Genomic DNA, 22,491 nt, shown 5'->3' with positions numbered 1-22,491 from the left:
CGTCAAGGGCATGATGAAATTAGTCCTCATAATCCCGAGACAGACCTTGGTGGAGAGGCTGGATATTCAGGGGAAGACAAGGGAGTGGTCCTACCAGAAACAGATTTCTGGGGCTCCCACTTGACCTTGATGGTGGAGGAGGTCTGCAGGGATGTTGTTTTACTCCATGGATTACAATTCCCTCTTGACTTCTGCTGCCTCACTTGACTCCTGCCAGTGGAGGCCTGGAGTCCTACAGAGTTGGACTTACCACTGCTAATCATCTAAGTATCATGATAATGTGTTCCTTTTTCTATGGGCTTTTCCTCCTGGAAGAATACACCTCTAAATCATGGTTCCAAAATAGGATTCATTTAACAAGATGTGTTTTCCATAAATTTATGAGAAAATACTGGTTCCTTTAAGTAAGAATTACTTCTACTGTTATGTATATAAATAGTAATTTTGGCCTAAAGATAGTTGTCCAAAATTAGGTAAATTCCTAGTAAAGGAGTCTTTCCAAGGACAAGTTAAAACTCCTTAAAGTTGGAGAGAGAATTCTATTCATGTGTGTTTTTAGGCTCAAAGACCTAGATGGTTCTCAGTGCAGATTTGTTGAATGAATGTATTTTTGAGTGAAATGTGGCATGCTGAGCGATGGAAGGCTTCATATGGATTTTATCATGGTACTGAGGTAGCCAAGATTCTGACTTCTCCATGTATAAATGGACCTGCTAAACTGTAACTTCTCCCATGTTGGCTGGGCACGATGATTTGGAACTCTTCTTACTGATTTGTGGTTGTTGATTTTTAAGTTCCTGTATTAGGAATGATGGGGATGAAGGCATATCTGCGTACATGTCAGGTTAGGGGCTTATGGTAAGAGAAGAGCAGAGCTCTTTCAAGAGACCCATGTCCTAGATTTTTATAGATTTTAATTTCATATATATTTTGAATAAGTGATACATTCACATTTTTCAAAATTTAAAAGGCTCAAAGCAGTAAAGCTGCTTCCTCTCACTGCTGTCCGCAAGTTGTCTGGCCATTCAGTTCCCTTCCCTAGAGGCAAACACCATATGACTTCTTAAAAAGATGAGATACCCTTTTAGATTGTGGATCAGGTTAGAAAATAATAATAGTAGGAGGAGGTGCTTAGTAAGTTAGTCATTACTGTATCTGAATATTTATATATAATTTATTCTTTGTTAACAACTCTTTAAGGAAGGTACTATCATACTTGGTCTTTTGTACTCAAACCTTTCTCTTCCACCTCCCCTTCCCACCTCTTGTCCACTGATGACCTTGCTTCTTACTTTGTTTTCTGCAAACCATCTTTTCCTTCTCTCCTGTCACCACTGGTGTTCCTCTGTCATATCTGGATTCAGGGTATTGGAACTGGCTCTAACTGGCTTTTGGAAACCATCTCTTCCCAACTCTGTTCAGTGACATCGTGTTAGTAGTTTGGAATCATTCATGGTAGAGATATTTATAACGTGGAAACTGGCGAATGCTACAAACCAGGGCTGTTTTTCCCAGAGAGCTGGTTGTTAAACATACATCATCACCTTACTGTCTGGATCCTCTCCCCCTTACCTTTTAGTTGGTTTACCAAATAACAAGTTAAACTGAAGTATGGAATTTTAAAAATTACATACATACCTTAAATATATTTTGAAAAAAATTTCAGTTATTTGAAAAACTGTTAACTTTTGATTATGGAACTATTAAAAAATACAGAGAAGTTGAAAGCCTAGTTTAATGCATATTCATAGACCTGTCTCCTAGATCTGATCGTTCTTAATGTTTTTTCCTTAATCATTTCAAAGTAAATTGCAGACATCATGACAGTTCACCCTGAAATGTTCAGCATTGCTTCTCCTACGTAATCCTCATTCCATTATCACTAAGACATTTATTGTTCTCAATTATTTACTACCCAGTCCGTATTCAGATTTTTCTAATGTCATTTTCCCAAAATGTCATTTGTAGTTGTTTTTTTTCCCTAACAAGGATTCAGGCAAGGTTTGTGCATTGCACTTGGTTACGTCTTTTTTAAGCTAGAATAATCCTCGCCTTGGTTTTTTTCATGACATCAAGTGTCTGTCTTTTATAGGTTTCAAACATATGTGCAAAAGTAGAGCATATAAACAATGAACCCCAATATATCTGTTGATTCAATAATCAATATTTTGCCATTTTTGCTTCATTTGTCTTTTTTCTTTGCTAGAATATTTTAAAAACAAGACATGTCATTTTACCCCTTTGAACTTAAAAAAAAAAAAAAAAAGACAGAGACCTTTTCTTATGTAGCCAAATTGGTATTCTAATGACACCAAACAAAATTAGTAATGGTATTGGCTTTTTAAAGAAACCAAGCCAGGTCTTTGGTAGAGTGTTCTACATTTGGAGTTTCTATGATTGTTTTCTCATACTGTCATGTAACTAATTTTTCTTATCTTCAGTATTTCCTATACACTGGAAGTAAGATCCAAATTCTTGATTAAACACCTTTGGCGAGAACACTTCACGGAGGATGAGGGTGCCTCACAGCAGGTGGTGGATAGTCTCATTGTCCACAATTAGTGATGTTGAATTTGATCACTTGATTGAGGTGGCGACTACCAGTTGTCCCCATTGTAAAGATTCGATTTCCTTATCCACAGATTATCACAGTAATGCGTGGAGTGGTAGTTTGGCACCACATGAAAATTCTTTTCTCCATCAATCTTTCCTAATGTTTAGGAGCCGTTAATGTTCTTTGAATCAGTTGATTTCAACAGATTGTGGAAAATAGTATTGCCATTCTTCTGATGTGGGACTAAGTCTTCTCCTCTGAATGCGACTGGTTCACTGATTTGTATACCCTGTACGGATATGTGAACCACATCTATGATACATCTTCTCTCCATTCTCTAAATCTGAGTGTTTTTTTCCCTTTTTAAGTGACATCTTAACAAGCATTTTTCAAACTAACAATACAAAGTGCAGAATCTTTATAGATTTCCCCCCTACTTTTCATAATTCCCTTTCCCAATCCTAATTCAGTATCAGTTTTTGAGGGTTTCTTTTTTTTTTTTTTTAAACTGGCTTTTACTGATTCAGAGGACTCATCATAGTTTCCATAGAAACAGCAACTCTTTTTTTATTCTCATCAGTTTCTATAATACTGAAATCACAAAATTGTAGCATCAAGTACAGATGTCATAAATAGGTTTGGGAACAAAAATAACCAATTCTTAGTAAACATTCTGTTTAATCTACAAGAGGATAGTGTGCAGAGCACTCGGTGGTAGTTTACTAGCCCAGAGCATCCAGTTTACAGTGGGCCTCACTGTGTTTCACAGGGAGAATGGAGTGTGCCAGTTAATCAGCAGTTGTCACATGGAGGTCACCTGAGAGTCTACCATATTGTAATTTTACTTGCCTTGTCTTCTGCACTAGACTCCTAGTTCCTTGACAGTGAAGACTAGTCTTATTTGTATGCATTTTTGCTTTAATCCCTAGTTCTGAGCACAGTGCCTAGCACATAATGAATGCTCAATAAAAATATTTGTTGAATGAATCCATGACCAGTACCAGAGGGAGATTGTATTGACCTCAAGTCAGTTCTGAATTTAAACATTGTAATCTTGGCAGTATTTTTGCAGATGTCAGGGTCGGTACGGTTGTGGTATATAATTGATTCTTTCACTGGCTCTTTCTCTTGTCATCCCCTCAGTCTTTGAGTCTTTCTTTGCTCTGTGCCGACCTCCTCAGTTTATTGTGTGTGGCAAGCTACCTATGTTTATCATTCCAATTTCCTGACCAAGATGCAAAAACGTGCAACTGTTCTGCAGTGGCCTGATGCGCACAGAGAGATGAGAATGTCTAGGAGAAAACAAAGTAGTTCCTTAGTTTCTCTATTCTAGAGCTTGACCAATCCCAGGAACTGAAGTCTTCTGTTTCTTCACAGAGGAAATATGACAAAGGCAGTGGCCGTCCAAGCTTCCTTCAGGGGCCGCCCTCCCCACTGCCTCATCCAGTAAGCGGGAGCAACTACTTCTGGAGGTGAGAGGGGAGGGAGGACAATCTCCGTAACCCATTTGAATCCACCCATCTGCAAAAGTTTTGGTTTTTAGAAACAGAGTGGACAACTTGGGGACTTGCTATCCTGAAGAATTTTTAAATGGAACAAAGCCTACCTAGGATTGAACACTCAGGTGGTGTAAATTATGCCCTTCACTAGATGTCTATGACCTCTGTTTTAAAAGAAGCATCTTGCAGCTGAAAATTCCCAATGATCTCAAGATCCTGTCTCTATAGCTCCTGAAAGTATTCTACACGTGTATTTAGGATGATCTGTAGCTTCCAGAACCAGGAGAAAGCTCATCATAATACATGCATTATCGTTTACTGTGTACTTGCTGTGTGCCAGGCACTGTGTTAAATTCTAAGCTTTTCCATTCAATTTTCATTGTAAATTGAAGCACAGATGACTAAAGTGAGAGGCCAGGAGAGGATAAGTGACTTGTCTTCGGTCACACAGCCAGTATGTAGCAGAACCACAGGGTCCCAACCCAGATCTATCTAATTTTAAGCCATTAGGCACTGACAGTGTTCTCTGGGGTCCCAGCACACATATTTGAGCTCTAAAATTGAATTTTTCGGTGATGGATTAGTGACGAAGGATGACCGAGGTCTTTGACTGTTGTCGGGAACCAGGGTGATGTACTGATCAGTTGTAGCACCTACTCCCTGAGAGCTAGTGACATGGCATTTTTACCTAGGGGCAGACCTCAAAGGGTGTTTTAAAGATCTTGACACAAGCAAATGAATGTTGAGTTCTTTTGAACACTCATTCAGTAAATTAAGTGCATCTCTCTCTCTCTCTTTTTTTTTTTTTACTTGACAAACTGTCGTATTTGAATATCAGTCTCAATTTGCAGGCTGAATTCATATTGTGTATTTAAGAAGACAATGAAAATTCTTTGAAGATATTCTTAAGCCCAACAGGAAGGCACACGGGGTTTGATTTCTACTTGTTTTTTAAGCTGGCTTCATCTGGGGATAAACTCTATTGTAACTTTTCTAGAATTTGGTGCCAATAGGAGTTAAAATAATAAAAATCAGTACAATTAAATTAAATAGGAAATGAGAGTCTTTTATGTACCAGGCCTTAGATTAGGTAACAACAGTTGGTCAGTCTTCTGGGAAATGGTTGCTAAAATTACAATCAACCAGCAGTCACTGATTGGCCTCGTTTACTGTGTGTGTCCCAGGAAGAAAAACAGTCTCCTCTTATGACAAGAGCTTGCAAGAGAATACTATTTTTTCCTAATAGTCATCCTTCTTCTCATTTTCTTATGATTAATTTGAGCTATGTATTCAGCATTTATTGAGAGTATCATATACCAGGCACCATGCGAGCTTCTGAGGCTTTAACTAGGAACTTTAACTCCTGCCTTCAAGAATCTCACAGTACAGTAGAGGAGAGAGAAAATTGTAATACAGAAAGGTCATTGCTCTGACGGAGTTAGTGACGGCTCTGTGGAAGCACAGAGACTGGGCGTCACACCCAACTGGCATAGGCTGGGCAGTGAGGCAGTGAGGTAAGGAAGACTCCCAGGATGACAGGATGCTTGAATTACATCTTTGAAAAATAAGAGTAAAGGAGCCAAGGAGAAGATATTCTTGGCAGAGGGAGCTGTGAAAAAGTATATCTAGTCTGGAGAACGGCAAAAAGTGTGCTGTGACATGGAGTGAACACAAGTGTAGGAGATGAGGCTGGAGAAGGAGCTGGGGTCATGTCATGACAGCCACTGCAGGCCAGGGGGAAGCGTTTAAACCGTCCCGAATGTAATGGGAAGCCAGCAAAGAAGTTTAAGCAGGATTTGCTTTTTAGAAAGATGATTATGGCATTGGCGAGACGGCTTTGGGGCGATGATATTAAAGTTAGAAAGAGAAGTTAAAAGGCTGTTGCAGTTCAGAAGAGAAACAATGAGGACCCGTACTGGGGATGGGGCCAGAGGATGAGAGAGAGACAATAGTTATTTAGGAGGTAGTCGTGACGTTTACAACTTACCACAGTGTTTGGTAACCAGTTTGTCAAACCAGGGTGAAACTAGAGAAAAAGGAGGAATCTAAGATGACTGCCACAATTTCACACTTGATATAAACTGGTACCACGAGTCAGCAAGAGGAACAGAAGTGGAGGAACAGGTTTGGTGAAGATGATAGAGCTAGTTTTGGGTGGGTTGAACTCAAGATGCTGCTAGGACAAGTGGAGAGGATCAAGTAGGCAATTGGGATGTTTTTCTATCCGAAGTCTAGAAGATTAGACTGGGGATGGTGGTAATATATAGATTTGTTAGTTTTCAGTTTTTGTATTATCCTTTTGTTACAGTTACTTGATGAGTACCTAGTAAAAAGCAGATTTACCGTAAAGCTAAATTAACTTTAAGTGCTTCTCACATGCGTAGGTCTCGGGAAGGGCCCTTGCAAATGTGTTGTGTATGGTCATGTATCTTTGTTAAAATTTGCAAAATCCGGATATTTTAACTACAATTGGTCAGAGTTGCTCTCTTGTCACTTTTAATTACCCTTTCTCACTTTTTTGCATCCCTGGTGATATTGGAATGGCCCCAGGTATTTTTTGGAATCCAGCTGTGGGGAAGTTGAGCTGGCGATATGTTTAGTTTGGGTCTGCAGTAACTTCAGTGCATAGTTACTGCTAGCTATCCTGCTGTACAAATGACCTTGAGAAATACTCCTGCCCACTGGGCCAACTCACACAAAGGGGCAAAACCAGCATTATATTGAGATCTGAATGTGTCCTAACACATCTGGCACTGGTTGGTAGAAAAACTTCTGATGGTGTCTTAGCCTGAATGTTGGCCTGACACAAAGGCTTGCATGCTGGGACGTTTATTTGGAGTGGGATCCCCGGGACCGGGAGCTCAGGACAAGGGAAGTGATGTGGGAAGGAAGGAAAGAAAATTCAAGGATGTGACAGTGCGTTGGCTTCAGCTACAGGCAACAGGTGTTCTTTCCTAGCTAGGACTTTTTAAAGGAGGCTTTTGAAATGCTCTCAGAACTGTGCTCAAGTACAGAAGGGGGACATATTCTCCCATGGGCATTAATTCCTCCCCGTTTCTGGATTGTGTGCGCATAGCTGCAGGGCAGGTTTCAAGAGAAGTCCCAGGGCAGAAGTGAGCTGTGCCACGAGCTGTATAGGAGGTGATGTCTGCCTGCACTGATCACACGGGGCAGGAAGCCAATCCCAGCCTGTGTGGAACTGGTCTCTGTGGCAGTGGAAGGGAGTAAGCAGAGGGGCCTTGAGGGTTTTGAAATGGCTCTTAGGAGGCATCTAATGTTGACAGAGGATTCTATTCTCATTCATTCCTAGTCATTCTCTCCTGATAGGATTATATACAATAATGCAGTTAGAAATCTACATTCTTTTTTTACTTTTTGATGAGAATCACATAAAATAGTTTTTCTCAGAATCACTGTTAGTAGGACAAAAATTTGTAATGGTTACTACAAATTTCAATCAACATGCTACTGGTAACTGTTTCCCTTGCAGGATATTTGGCTTTGTACAAAATATCCATAAGCCATTTGGTCCATAAGCTATGTGGTCCATGCCAAGAGGTCCTTGAAACTTGGTCCTGTTCAAAATGTCCATGAGCATATTTGACCCATGCTAAATTGTTTTGGACAGGACTGACTGTCAGGAACCTTTTGGCATAGCCCAAATGTCTTATGTACATTTTGGATAGGACCAAATGTCTGCTAGCCAACTTACTCCTTTGCCAGAATTTCCCTATGTATATACAATTTATACAAATAGGATTATACTATGAAAATATTCATTTTTTTCTTAATGTATTTTGGGTAACTTCATAATGATTTATCTAGAAATCGTATATTAGAAAATGTTACATATGACTACTTTGATTCTTTTTAATGGCAGCATAGTAATCCATTGCATGGATGTATGAGAATTTATTTAACCAGGCTTCCATTGATGGATATTTTTCCTTATAGAAATAGAAAAACTTCTTTCTTTTGCCTGACACATTTTAAAGAGATACTGGGGGAAAGATAGATAATGGGGATGGTGAGGAGTTGTGAAGGAATTTTAAATAGAAAATGTTTGGTTTTTAAAATCATCTTATTGCATCTTTTTCCTCCTCTGTAATGACAGTGAAGTGCTTGAGTGTCTAAGGATAAGAAACAAGAGTAAAATGTCAGGACTTCTTATCTCAGGTCAACAAGCAAAAATCAGTATTTTTGCCTGCTTCATATTTTATCAAGTTTATTATTTGCACAAAATTTGCAGATTGGATTGAGAGTTTGAACTAGATGACTTTTAATTTTCCCTTCAACTCTAGGACTTGGTGATTTTTGATGATTTTGATAGCCCTTTTCCCTCATCTCACATGACTAACTATATGATAATACATAATTATGAATTTATATTAACTGCAGAATATAAGCAATCCCATCTCCTCATTCAACTTGAGGTCATCAGTAAGGACTTCCTGAAAAGAGGGAGACGTGAGTGAGAAAAGGGGGATGAGGTTGGTTTTAACACAACCAGCCTTTAGTTTTCCCTTTAAGCAGATATTAAAAGAACTGATGACCTCATCTCTCACCTTAAAATGCCTGCCCCTAAGGCAAATGTATAGGGTGGTTTGGTCTGGAGTATTTTTTAGCACATTGTCCGGACTTAGGTAATGTTTATTCACTGTGAGTATTACAAGAGAACCATATTTGTGTCTGACTTTGTATAATTACTGCTCTTGTCTCCTTGTGTTGTAGAAACCATCCAAGAAATTAGGTGATATCAAGAGTTTGGGGCTGTAAAAACAAAGTTCTAAATGTTATTGATCCAAAAATAAGACACAAGGAAGGAACAGAAGGGCAAATCATAAAATTAAAACATCAATAGTTGGCCTTGGCAGCAGAAGTATATTTCTCTTTTTAAAATCTCCTTTTACTGGATATATTGGACTATTACTGATCTTTTGGACTGTTACCTCACTAATACAGTCAGTCCTCATTTATCATCCTTACAAAAGCTACGAGTCTAAAGGAAAGACAGAAATAGACTCTGGTTCTAAAATAAACCCCTCAGTTCTATAGAAGAACTACCTATCTCTTGGGAAAGATGGGAAGGTTCCCATCATCTCAGCCTGAAAGCCATCCTTTGTCTTAGCCATGTTTTCCATTGCTGATCATTTACTAGGAAAACATTCCAGTGCGTGTGCAGTGAGTGTTACAGACCACCAAAAAAGATGAAGTGGAGATGCCCGGCATGCCTCACTATTTATAAGAAAATATTTCCCCTAAAGATGGGAAAATCCAAGTCTTTAAATACTCTGGGAGAGAAGAATAATGGAAAAAGCTCTTCAGTTTCTGTTCCTGTTGGTTCATAAGATTTTTCTCACAAATCATTTGGATGGGCCAGGAAGCAAGTCACACAGTGACTGGAATCTTATATGAATTGCCTCAACTGTGGGTTTCTGGCTAACGTATCTGGCAGCACGACCCAAGAACAAGCAAAAGAGAGCGAACAGCTGGTGGTGGTGTGGGGACACGAGCCCATCCATCACTTGTGGCCTGGAATCCAAAGTTAGGTGGGAGGACTAAAGGGCCGTCTTCAATAGGATAGTCCACTTGGATGGCTTGAAGTAAATGATTTGGTTTCTTAAATACAACCACAGTTTAGCTTAATTTTTTGTTCTAAGAGGTCACTTTACCTGCTGTGTCTACCAGGAAGTTCATTCACCAGGTCTCTCTGACATTAGCATGTGTATGTTAGTTTGTCTTCTTAATCAGTCATGCATTGTCTTAGGTTTGGGAAATAAAATTTGGTCTAATCATAGTATTCTTCTGGTATCTGCTTTCTAAATCCCTTTCTGGTGTGGATCCTGAGGGGGTCAGTCATGGTTCAACAAACAGAGCCAGTAGAAGACAGACAGACGCACACCACATTCTTTAAGGAACAGGCTGATGTAATTGTAGGTTGTCTAAGGAAGTCTGAAGTTGGTCGGGTAGACGATGAGCAGGCTGAAACCCCGGGGCTTGGTCTGCAGCTGCTTTCGACAGGTGGAATTTCTCCTCTCCCTCAGAAAGCCTTCACCCTGCTTTTAAGGCCCTCAGTGGATTCAGTCAGTCCCACCCAGGATAATCATCCTTAAAGTTAACACTTTATGGGCTTTAATGACATCTGCAAAATCCTTTCACAGCAGCACTTAGCTTCATGTTTAATTGAATTCCTGAGGACTGCTAACCTATCCCAGGTGACACATCAGAAATCCATCACATTCAGAGAAGCCAGGAGAGCAGCCTGGGAAAAACTGTCCCCGGGGATCTGGGGCAGACACTGATGGAATCAAGGCTGGGTCTCGGCCACTCTGAAAGCAGTCCGGTCTAAGCACTGAGTTCCAGGACTACCTGCTGTGTGCCTCGGCTCAGGGAAGCTTGGCGGGTTAATCTTGTCAGGATTGAACCCCCTTCTCTTGAGTTTTCAACAGTTGCATGTAAAACAAGTTCTTGTTGACAGGAAAATGTTTTCCTACAGATGGTCATTTTGTGAGTTTTTAAAAGATTTGTTTGAACTTAAAAGCGAAAGCTTAAGAGCCATGGCCAATGGAAAACTAAACACTTACTTTACCAGAGAAGCTATTAAAATGATCTGTTTTGGGAGGTGGGAAGGGAAGTGAGTGTGGCTATAAAGGGCAACGTGTGTGGTCCTTGTGCTGATGGCAACATTTTGTGCCGTGACTGTGTCACTGTCAGTATCCTGGTTGTGATACTGTACTGTCACACAATTTGTTTTTGCAAAATGTTCCCATTGAGGAAAACTACATGGGATCTTGGGTAAAAACACACGTGATGTTTCTGTTACTTCTCACAACTGCACGAGAATGTACAATTATTTCAAGATGAAAATTCTAATGAAAAATGATCCATTTTATAAAGCAATCCTTTCATGATAATGATTAATCATTTTCTAATTCAAATTTTAAAAAATAATCATATTCTCTTAAGGAGGTAGACATCCATATATACTTAGTCTTGTGCTAGGAATAACTACATATTCAATATATATTTGAGTGGATGAATGTATGCCTGATGGGAAAATTGTAGGTGAAAGTTGATTCTTACAAAACAATTTTATATTAAACACTACGTTCAAGGCTACATCCTTAGATGAAATATTGGGCATACTGTCAAAAGGTGGAGTCTTCAGTCTGTAATGATGATGACTGAGGAAAGATGGGATTTATTACCTCAAAAATAAGGCCAGACAAAACCTAAAACATAAGGTGAGAGGAAACTTCTAGAAATGTGTAGGAGGTAGTTTTAAGACAAATACCATTTTTGCCCAGAAAGTTGTATAGATTGAAAACAAAAATATGTTCAAAGGATTTAGATTAATGTGTAGGTTCACTCACTGAGTAAGTATTAGCTACCTGGCACATCATAAGAATACTATCTGTAGTTTTAGTGTATTTCAGAAACTTTTCTAACATGTAAATGTTGATGTCCTTGGAATCTCCATTGATTCAGCTGTCAAATTCTGCAAACTATGTGGATTGGATTTTCTCAGTGTGTATTTCTGATCTTACTGCTTCAGATTTTTACGGAGAAGTGAAATTTGACCCACTAAAATAGTTAAATCATAACATTCTAAAGATATCTAGAAATGTAATTCTTTTAAACACTGTCTCAAAAGATATTTTCAACTTGAAATTTCTTTCTCTGTCAGGTATTTCTATTTTAGGGATATAGAATTAGAAACTACTGTTAAGAATGGGAAGGTGGGACCAAACTCAGTTTCAATGTTAAGAAATAGGTATTTATAGCAAATAGAAGGGAGCCTGGGACAGTAAGGGAGGTAACCTCTGGGGAGTGGCGTTGGGGCTGGGCCCTGGTAATCCTGGTCTAGGTGCTCTGACTCCTGAGGCTCTGTGCACTGCGCCCAGGACTCTGTGGTCACCTCTGGGAAGGCGTAAGCTTGTCTCTTTTCTTCTTTCTTTTTTTCTTTTTTAAAGTCCTTTAAAGGCTGAGCACCTCAATGAGTACCCTTCTTTCTTTCAGTGTTTGAGTAGCCAGCGAATAGCAGGTCTGTTTCCTGAAAGCTATTATGATCTTCTAAGTTAGTAGATAAATTCAGGGTTCTATCCAGGAAATGGTCTTTTTAAGAAATACTGTCTGCATCAAATAAACCCCACCCCTCCCCTCACGAAAAATTAGATTCTTTTTAGGAAACCATGATTCCATACTCCACGCAGTAAGCCTCCTGGTAGACATGCCCTAAGTGGGAGTGAGGTTACTGATGGCTGAGAAGACCCCTGCAGACCTAGGGTGGAGGAGCCGTCCTGCTAGGGAGATGTTGGCCGGCCACTTAACTGGTTAGTCATTGGAATTTTTAGAAGTAGTAAAACTTTTGGTAAAAAGGAGCTTTTGTCTCCTGGAATAGCAACAGTTAGCATCCCTTAAAACCAGCGATTTCTATATACAGCAAGTGCTTCTATATATACACTCCTGTGTTGTTTACATAGGACTATTTTAAGATCTGTGTCACATTTTTCTGGTGTATTTTATGGTGGGAAAACTCAATTGGAAAAAATGCACTTAGCTCTGGTGGGGATGGTAAGGTAAAATAAGTACTTTAAAAAAAAAAAAAACCCCATGAAGTTTGTTGTTTTCATTTAGCTTTAAACAGAACAGAAATAGCAAGGTGATAGCTCCCCACATGAAATTGTGTTGCTTCTCCTTAAGCAAATTTAACCCTTGCTCTCATGTTATAATGCTAGCTTTGTCACCGTATTAGTCAATAGAAAGTCTGCAAGGCATGTGTATGAATTCACCCATGTACTGATTACAAAAATCTGTGAGAAAATAGCTATTTGGGGTAATAGAGCTTATAATTCAGCACCTATTTTTCTTTTGATTTTGCAGCTGTTGAATTGAGAGGGAGATGGATAGGGTAGAGACCTGTCTACTACTAAGAGTAACGTGGGTGTAGAGGCACCCTCGGAGCCCAGGTGTGGCTTTGGCAGGGGTTAGGTGTGGCTGTGAGGTGGCTCAGATGTGGCCGTGGGTTAAGTTACGGCAGTGAGTTCAGGGGTTGGGCTGCTATGACAGCTGATCCTGTCCCCTGAGGAGAGACTCCTTCCTCCCTGGTCTGTGGGGATGAGTAAAACCATGGAGGTTATGATGGGAGGAAATCAAGTCCCTTGACTGCCTGGACCGTGGGAGCATAAGAGGAGTATGGAGACCAAAAGATGGAAAGTTGGAGTGGTTGGGGACCAGGTTCTGGAGGGTCTTTGAACACTAGTCTAAGGAGTTTTCTTTAATTCAAGTGTTGGTGGAAAATGAGACTTTTAAGTAATAGAGTGCGATGATTGTTTAGTAAATTTTACCTTCACGTATATAGGAGTGTTTGGTACTGTGCTAGACTTGGCTGGGGCTAGGGGCTAGGGATGAGGAGCAGTACAAAGATGAATAAAAGAGAGGTCCCTGTCATCAAAGAGTTGGTGATCTAGTCAGGAAAACGGTTAACCTTGTGGTCCATGAGGTCCAAGTGTACAGTTAACAAGTTGTTGGGGGAGGAGGCGCAAGAACCAGGTGGTTGCTTCCCACTTCAGAGATTTGAAGGCTGCAGTCTGTTGCATCCCTGCCCAGGGTTCTCTTCTAGTTAAATCCTCTGGTCTCTATCTGTTCCTCAGGTGCCGCAGTTTATACACCTTGCAGGATCTTGGTAGTTCTCTCCTCAGTCTGCCTCGGATAAAGTACAAGACCCAGACTTGAACTCAATATTCCATGTATGGCTAAGTATGGGAGGAGAATTGCTTCCCTTCTGAGGTCGTACTGCCACTTAATCATCATGAGATATGTTGCTGGACCACCATGTTACCTATTTGGGGGGGGGGGGACCTGCTATTAACAAAGAAGGGACTGGGGAAAGGAGGTCCTACCGGAGAGGCCACAAGCAGGCCTGTATTCCCCTTGGAACCTGAAGTCTTATTCACCTATGTGGCTACTTCTCCCCTAAGTGTCTGTTCCCCATTCCCTGCTCCTGGCCTCCCAGCTTCCCGCCTCATCTGCCCCTGTAGTCTATTATTATGCCCTGACCCTGGCTAGTCCCTCCTGGGTGGTAGTTCAATAAATACTCACTGAGATGTGCATTTTATGCAGATTATTATTTAAGTAATCATTCTTTTACTCTTCATTAAAAGAGGGGAAGAAAAAGGGTGGGGGAGAAATGAAGGAGAGAAGAGGCAGGGATGACTTCAGAGTTTTAAGCCCGGATGATGGGAGATCTAATGGCATCGTTTCCAGAAGTGGTTCTCAGAAGAGGGAGGTATTATCTGGGGGAGGACAAACCAAACTCTGTCTAAAGACAAGCCTTTTCCCTCTGGTGACGTCTCCCTGGCAGAAACAGGACACTTTGTGTTTCCCTTGTGGAAGCAGGAGAGCTGTCGTGGAAACCACGCTGGCAGGGGCTTGGGCATGGCACTTAGACAATAATCTTTAGATTTTTCATCTACGACCTTTCTTATCTTGAGCACCTTTTGTCACCAAAATCATCTTTCACAGCCTTTTGGCTGCATTTGATACTTTTGACTCCTTTCTGCTTCTTGAAATAGCTTTTTTTTAAAGTCTGGCTTCCAAAACCTGCCTCTCTTGATTCTCTGTCCACCCCACTGGCTGGACCTTCTCAGTCTCCTCTTTGGTTGTGTCCCCGCTTTTTACTCTCCGAAGCGTCGGCCTGCCCTGGGCTCAACGCTAGGATATTTCCTCCGTCCACACCCAGTCTCTGGGTGATCTCCTTTGATGTCTGGCTTCCACCCTCTGTTCTCTGCAGATTCTCAGTCTTCATCTGTAGCCCATGCCTCTCTCACTCTCTGGGATTCTGGACTTAGGTACGTAACTGTCTGTTTGACATTTCCACCAAGATATCCTGTAGGCATCTCGCTCTTGACCTGTCTAAAACAGAACTGATCTCTCCTGTCCAGACATGTACCTTCCACAGTCCTCCTTGGGAAACGGCAACTCCATCCTTCCCGCTGCTCAGGCCCTAAAACTTTAGAGTCAGCCTTGGCTTGTCTCTTTTTCTTCTGCCTCCCTTTGATCCATCAACAGACCTGTTGGCTCTGTCTAAAATACATACCTGGAATCTAAGTCCTTCCCATCACCTCCACTGTTACCATCTGGTCCAAGCCACCATTCCCTCTCACTGGGATCGCTGAAATAGCTTGTTAACTGGTCCCCCCATCATCCCCCAACTCTGGTTCTGCCCTTCCCCACTGCTGTCTTCCTCCCATCAGCTGCCAAGCCTTTCCTCACCCAGCAGCCAGCGATTCTTTTAAAACAATGCAGATCATGTCAGTCTACTGCTCAGAAGTTCCAGTGACTTCCCACCTTCGGAGGTAAAAGTTAAAGTCTTTGCAATGGTGATGTGGTCTGTGTACCTGCCCCCCACACCTCACCTTTACTGCTTCTGCTCCGGCCACGCTGGCCTCCTTGCTTTTCCTTAAGCATGTCGGGCTGCTCCTGTCCCCTCTCCCAGAAAGGTTTTACCCAGCGCCTTAGAGACTTCATTTGGCTCCTTAATGCCCTTCAGTGTTGCTTAAATGTCTCCTTAATAGGAAGGCCTTTCACTGGCCATCTCAAATTAAATGATTCAGCCCTGGCTTTTTTGTTCTCTACATTTTATACAATCTGATGTGCTTTTTAACTGTCTGTTCCCCTCAGTGTCTGTCTTCTCTGCTAGAATGTTCCTTGAAAGCCAGAGCTCTGTTTTGTTCCCTAATGTATGAGCCTGGCACATAGTAGATATTCAGTAAATATTTACTGAGTGAATGAATGACTTTGTGTGACAGTAGTTCATTGACACATACATAACATTGTATTTTATGTTTATAAATTATGTTCATAAACCTTAGCTCATTGATCCATTTGTTCATTTTTTGTCAGTCAGACTAAATCTAATTCTAATTTTCTTTAAAGTATATTGACTTCCTTGATGACTAATGTGCAAACTGGTTTCCTTGGGAGGTCTTAGGTATGGCCATTCAAATACATCTGCACCCCATTTGGTTCTAGTGATGTGGGACCTGAATTCTGACTTACAGAGCATTTCTTTCTTTTACCACTAGTTTCACAGAACTCACTCCTAGGACCTTTGTTGATTCCTACTTATTGAATTATTTTACCATGTTAGATAAACTGGGACATCTTTAAAAACAAAGGCATATCAGATGCTTCATTTGCCCTGCCCTTGCTTAGCGAAGGGGCCCCACGGCACTGCACAACTGCAGGGGAACCGTGAGGCCTTGCGTTCTGTGCCCTGTGCGGTGTGCGACGCAGCACTCATGGCAAATATGAAATGTTTGACTTCGTTTTCTCATTGTCGAATCTCCTGTTTGTTTTCTTCCTGCTGTTCGAGTGGCATTTTAGGACTCTGTTTGCCTTGGGCTCGTGTTGTGAGGTTTTTTTCAACTACTGTCTGTCACTTTCTATTAGCACAGCTGTGTCAGGTTGTTTCTAGTTCCATTCTAGTCCATCTGCCCTCCTGCCTTTCTTCCTTAGCTGCTTTAATTCATCTGTCTACTCTTCCATTTCACTTGATTGACATCGAACTTGTATGATTGCAAAAGAGGCCATGTTTTCATCAGGCAGTTACAGGTCCCCTTCCTTGGTCAGCCTCATCACTGTCTAGTTAACTATTCCTATCAAAATGCAGGTGGTTATCTGTCATGCAAAGTCTGAGCCTAGCACTGTGGTAAGGTTAAAAGACGCAAGTGGGGCAACACCATGCTGGGCTGATTCTCTAGAGAAAATATGCAAATAATAAACTTTGATTTGGGGGCAGTAGAAGCAGGCAGAGGCAGAAATTTGGTCCCAGTTTTACTGGGTCCAGATTGTTACTTAGTCCATCTCACAGTGAAGACATGTTCTTGTAACTTCATCTGTGCAAGTGCCCTGTTTTGAGCACATTGCAGTTAGGCAGAAGGATCTAGGTGACTATTTCATGATAATTTGCTTACGATTGTGACTGTAAAGGGGGATGTATTCATAGTGCCATGTCCTCTGAAGACAGGCCTGCTTAGATTCTCTTAGATCTGACTTAGGGATCCTTTTTTCCTCCATTTCTAGGACCAGACTAGGTGGAGAGAGGCTATAGGGATAAATTTCAGGACAGTTTGAAATGACTGGAATACTGCATGTCTTATAGCTAGCCGCAGAGGGCTCTCTTCAAGCTCACTGTGACAGCAGTGTGCTTAATCCTCTATATAATCATGTTTATTTAATCTATATGTATTAAAAAGTTTTAGTGTTATTTGATGCCTATAATTGCATATTATGCCAATGGCTGTGTTTTCATTCTTCTCTTTGGAGGTTAAGAATCCATCAGTTCATAATCTTTTTTAGCTTTTGGTTTAATCTGTTATTAATTTCCCCCAAATTGTCTTGCTGCTTTCAATCCTGGCTTAATCTTTCTCATGTTAAGAAAGATGCTAACTGAGCTCAGTTTTTTAAATCTCTGTATTGACAAGTTACGTTTTCCTTTTGATTGCTCTGATGAGGCCGAAGACTGAAGTCCCTGCAGTGAATGGTGAAGTAGGGGAGTAGGTACATTGTATTGCTGTCTGTCCTCCAAAAGTATGATTAGAGAAAGAAGGGTATCAATTTTTTTTTGTCCTGCTTACTGGGAAGGTTCAGAAAACAAGACTTCTCACCAGGAATTCCAAAGCTGAAAAAATGTGGCTCTGGGGCAGATGAAGAAGTTTCAACATTGAAGGTGGGGGGTGTGAAAGGCTACAAGTGAACTGGGAAGAAACCTTCATAATTTTCAATCTAAGAAGCCTAGCTGACATGAATAATTTCTCCTAGAGAAAGGCCCTTTCCAGTCGGATCTGTTGGTGCTATCGGGTTGGTATTTCAAGTATGTCCATCTGCATTTAAACGAATTGCTCCAAGACAATCTGATTATGCGGTAGTTACTTTGGTGAGAATAGCGCCTCAGTGGAATGGAAACTTCATTTTGAGTCTAATATTAGACCTTGCTTTGGAAAATTCCTTTTAAATGATCACAAGCTGGGAATAGCAAAAGAATTTAACTTTCGACAGACAGCATTCACCAAGAATTTTTAACTGCTTATGTTTGGGTCCTTGGGAAAGCAGATGTGAGAAACTGACCGGACTGAATTGGCTGCACTAGGATTGACTTGACCTGATGCGGTGTTTATATCTATTGCTGATAAGTTTCCCTCCTAGTCTCATTTGCTCAAAATATTTTCATTCTTTGAGCATGAGCCTGCTAAGGATGAAAATTGTTAGGATGCCTAATTGTCTGACAATCTAAACTTCTAGGCTTCCAGACATTGTTGCCTGTAAAGGGGTCTGAGACAGAGCGGAAGAGGGCAGACAAACCTACAGAACCAAAGCCAGTTTCTGAGTAAGTGCTGGGAACTTGATCAGACCTGGCCTTCAGAATATTTTTAGTTTGTCTGGCTGATTGTGTCTGAGTGAATTCTCCCAATTTGAAGTTTTAGGTGTACTTTATTTAAAGGAGTCCCTCTTACCCTCACCATCCCTCCCCTCTCCCCACCAAAGCCCTTGTCATTCAAAAAAAATAACGTTAACTGATCATGCAGTTTCCAGATCATGTCTACTTGGCTTAAGGATGTGCTTCAGATGCCTTGCATTTCTTGGGCTGGGGAAACCAATATTGGTGTTTGAGAGATATATTTAATATTTTAAAAGATCCTTCTGAAATTGAAATGCGTCTCTTAATCACAGTGTACATTGAATGTAGTGGAGTCCTTTTTTCTGACTAAGCTGGTAGTAAGTTCATGGTGCCTTACAACTGAGGAAGAATATGAATAAGCTAATAGGAGTTACCACTTATTGATTACCCAGTGGATCCCAGGCACTGTCTTGGCTAGGTACCGACATTCTCTCTGATACTCACAACAGGTCTGTGTAGCAGCGATGATCGTGAACCTGGGTTTCGAGCAGAGGGGACTGTGGCTCAGGCTCCTGATCACACAGCTGGTGATGGCTAAAGTGGCCATGCTGGAGTTCACGTCCAGACCTGCTCAGCTTTACAGCATGTGTTCTTCCTCGTGGGTTATGTCTTTTGATATTTACTGGATTTGAAATTAAACCTGAGAAATTAAAAATATTTACTTACTAATTCATTTTTAAGGGACAGTAATAAATCCATTACATGTTAACATAAATAATATTTTTATTAAAAGTAACTTTTCCAAAACATAAATAGTAAAGTGTTATTGTTTGCCTTTCTGTGTATCTTTGTTATCTAGCTAAATGGAAGGTAGCTGGGTTCTCTTACCTTCTGCATTCAGTCTGTGCTGTATACTGTTTTAACTGAAGTGTATAAAGAAAATCTGGCCTCACACAGATATGTATTTGGAAAAGCTGGGTATTTTAATAGCCTTTTTGAATAATTGTGGCTGTTCTTTGATACTGTGCCAGAACTCCACAAGTGGTAGTTTCTTAAAGATTAGTTGCAATGTTGAATCTGAAACTATACCAGTGGACTTTTGGTGCCCTGTTATGTTAAAAGCTTTTGGTCCAAAATCTTCCTTACAGAATACTGAATATAGATCCTCCCTGACTCCAGGAAGTAGAGCTGGCTTCCTACCCCTCACCCTTCCCTGGGGGTGGACTAGACTTAGCGACTTGCTTCCAAGGAGTAGAATGAGGGGAAGGGGAACATTAGTAACATGATAGTGGAGAAACCTGGGAAACATGGCCTTAACCAAGCGGCGAAGGGGAACATCACCTGTGATATCATGCAGCTGCCTTGTAAACCCTGATGTGATGTAACTAGAAAACACATAACCCCAGTCTTGGCACAAGAAAAACATCGGACACGTCCAAATCAAAGGACACTCTCCAGGATACCTGACCGGTTCTCCTTGATTGTCAGCATCACAAAAAGCAAGGGAAGACTGGGAAACTATAACAGAGCAGAGGAGACTGGGGAGACATGGCAGCTAAAAGCAGTGTGGTGCTCTGGAGTGGATACTTGAACAGAAAGAGGACATTAGTGGAAAAACTGGTGAAATCCAAATAAATTCTGGAATTTACTGACCATTACCATATCAATGTCAGTTTTTTAGCTGTGATGAATATATCATAGTCAAGTAAGGTGCTTAACCATTAGTCGGAGATGGAGTAAAGGGTATACAAGAGCTCTCTTCACTGTCTTTGCAACTTTTCTGTAAATCTAAAATTACTGCAAAATAAAAAGTTTTTAAAAGTCCACTGTTATACATTGCACTCTGAGCAAATCGTTTACCCACGCATGATTTGGTAATGTCATTGCCATGGCCATTTGGAAAAATATTGGTTCACTGAGTTACGCAGATCTTTTAAATGTTGACATATCTTCTTATTTGCTACTCGTCAAATCACATTTGTTAGCATCACCAACTGTCTCATCAGGAGCGTCTTTGTTGAGAAGCCCTCAAGCTCATGGCGGTCAGTACAAGTTTCCCAAAAATTCTAGTTTTCCCTTGAAAGCGCAAATGTTTTCTTTGGCGGCAAACACTGCGGTTGTTTTCCTTAATGTAACAGGCTCGTTTTGTTCATTTTCAAGAAAATGTCTGCCAAATATCCAAGTCTAAACAACCATGGTTTGTTTGTTCGTCATTCATTCTTTCAAATATAAATGATGTTCAATGAAAAGCGGCTACTCCAACTTGCAACCCAGACAATTGCATGAGTCCTTTTCCTCAAGACAGCAACCATCATCCTTCAGAATGCAACAGAAGTGTATTTTGTTATTTCACATTTTGTCACATACAGTATTAAAAGGTCCTCGGGAATCAAGGTCTAATGAAACTAATATCTTTTACTGTTTTTCATCAAGGATATTCATAAGAGGAACGGATTTTCTTCCCTCTTACTGTGTGTGGTGGAGAAGACAGTGACCACTAGCACACTGACCACACTACTGCTGCCTTGTAGTAACCTAATGAAAATAGTTTGGCCTTGCTGACTTTCCTAAAAGGGTTTTGGGCACCCCTTGGGGGGTCCACGGACCACACTTTGGGAACTGTTCTCCTAAAGTAGCAGCTGCTAAAAAGTCACAAAGGAAGAGCTGGCATTACTGAAGACCAAATCCACTAGGAATTAGATGGTAATGTGGTGGTACCATGTGTGTAGACGATGTTTCTCTGGCTTAACTGGTCTTGCTTCTGATGGCTCATGAAGCTTTTTCATTGGCAGTATTTCCAAACGATATTTAAAAGCTGAAACGTAGACTTTGATAATCTGGTATCTGTGTTTACTGCTATTTTTTTTTTATCATAATCATCTGTAAGACCTCATTCAGGAAACTCAGCAAATTACCTGTTCAACTTTGTTTTCTTTTCCTTAAAGGTAAATCTCACCTGGCTATTGTGCAGCGAGTAAACAATGAGGGAGAGGGGGATCCCTTTTATGAAGTTCTGGGAATTGTCACATTAGAGGATGTGATTGAAGAAATCATCAAATCTGAGATTCTAGATGAAACAGATTTATACAGTGAGTAACATTGCCTGAGTGTAATTTTCCAAAATCCTTTGCTTTTATTTGTCGTGTTATTTGTGAGTCATGTGACATCTCTCCAGCTATTGTCTGCCTATTTCTAATTATGCATTGCATGTGTAGGCTGGGTACCACCTGTCAGGATATTCCAGTCCCTTCATCAGGGAGGAAGAAGAGGAGGCAGGTCCTGTAATGTCCACTGGCCATGTTTTTTTGAAAAGCCAGCTGCTTCTTACCATTGATCCGGACATTCATTACTTGTCCTGAAAAGAAAACTCCATTCTCGGTTTTCACATTTATCTTACCGTCTGGAAAAAGAATTGTTCTTTGCTAAATTTTCATTTTACACAATTAGGCAAATTTTTTCAGATAAATTTGTTTCTACCTAAGGTCATAATTCAAGTTCTTGAAGAGTGAGGGGGATTTGTTAAATTGATGGATAGCAACTGTTGAAATTGCCTTCTTTTGGAACCCATCAACCAGGGTAGAGGGGAGATTTGCAGGTGTAGCTTTGCTGAGGCAATGGTGGCACGGTGGCATGTATATAGAAGGCAGAACAGGTCGGGGTACGTAATAAAATGTTCTTCTCATTCTCTGCTTCTCTGCCTTTTAGGCAGTGGGGTGGGGAAGGGGAGTATCCACACGTGTTTGCCTAGGAGTAGGCTTGATCTTGGGTTGAGTGTTGAACGTGCATCCTGTCTCATCAAAGTCCACAACTGCTGGACTGTGGAGGTTAAACCTTCCTCAACCTCACTCTTAGCAAAGTAGTACCCTTCCAAGAGTTTCTCAATGCCAAAGATGGCCCAAGGCCTGAGATATTTGGGGCTCTCAAAGGTGATATAGAGAAAGAGCATCTGGGTTCTTTTTGTCCTGTTTGGCTTTTGAAGCATGACTTGGAGGGGAGAGTGGATCATTCAAATGGCCTGGAGCACCTGGGACCAAGCC

General features: G+C 40.8%; 1 protein-coding gene across 3 annotated transcripts in view; it reads left to right on the top strand.

Annotated features, from left to right (window-relative positions):
* The window catches only part of CNNM2 (cyclin and CBS domain divalent metal cation transport mediator 2), a 122,232-nt gene that overhangs the window by 77,360 nt on the left and 22,381 nt on the right, over positions 1–22,491 (top strand). For all 3 annotated transcript variants that reach the window (XR_004323808.1, XM_032491017.1, XM_006182980.3), the window contains exon 2: positions 21,400–21,543. Coding sequence is in view for 2 of the 3 variants with exons in the window: in XM_032491017.1 (XP_032346908.1) it covers positions 21,400–21,543 (144 nt within the window). In the remaining variant the exon portion in view is untranslated. The remainder of the gene's footprint in view (positions 1–21,399; positions 21,544–22,491) is intronic.

This window comes from Camelus ferus, chromosome 11 (genome assembly GCF_009834535.1).
Source record: "Camelus ferus isolate YT-003-E chromosome 11, BCGSAC_Cfer_1.0, whole genome shotgun sequence".
Lineage (NCBI taxonomy): Eukaryota > Metazoa > Chordata > Mammalia > Artiodactyla > Camelidae > Camelus > Camelus ferus.
Note: the sequence above shows the minus strand (reverse complement) of the source record. Positions and strands in the feature narration are given on the sequence as shown.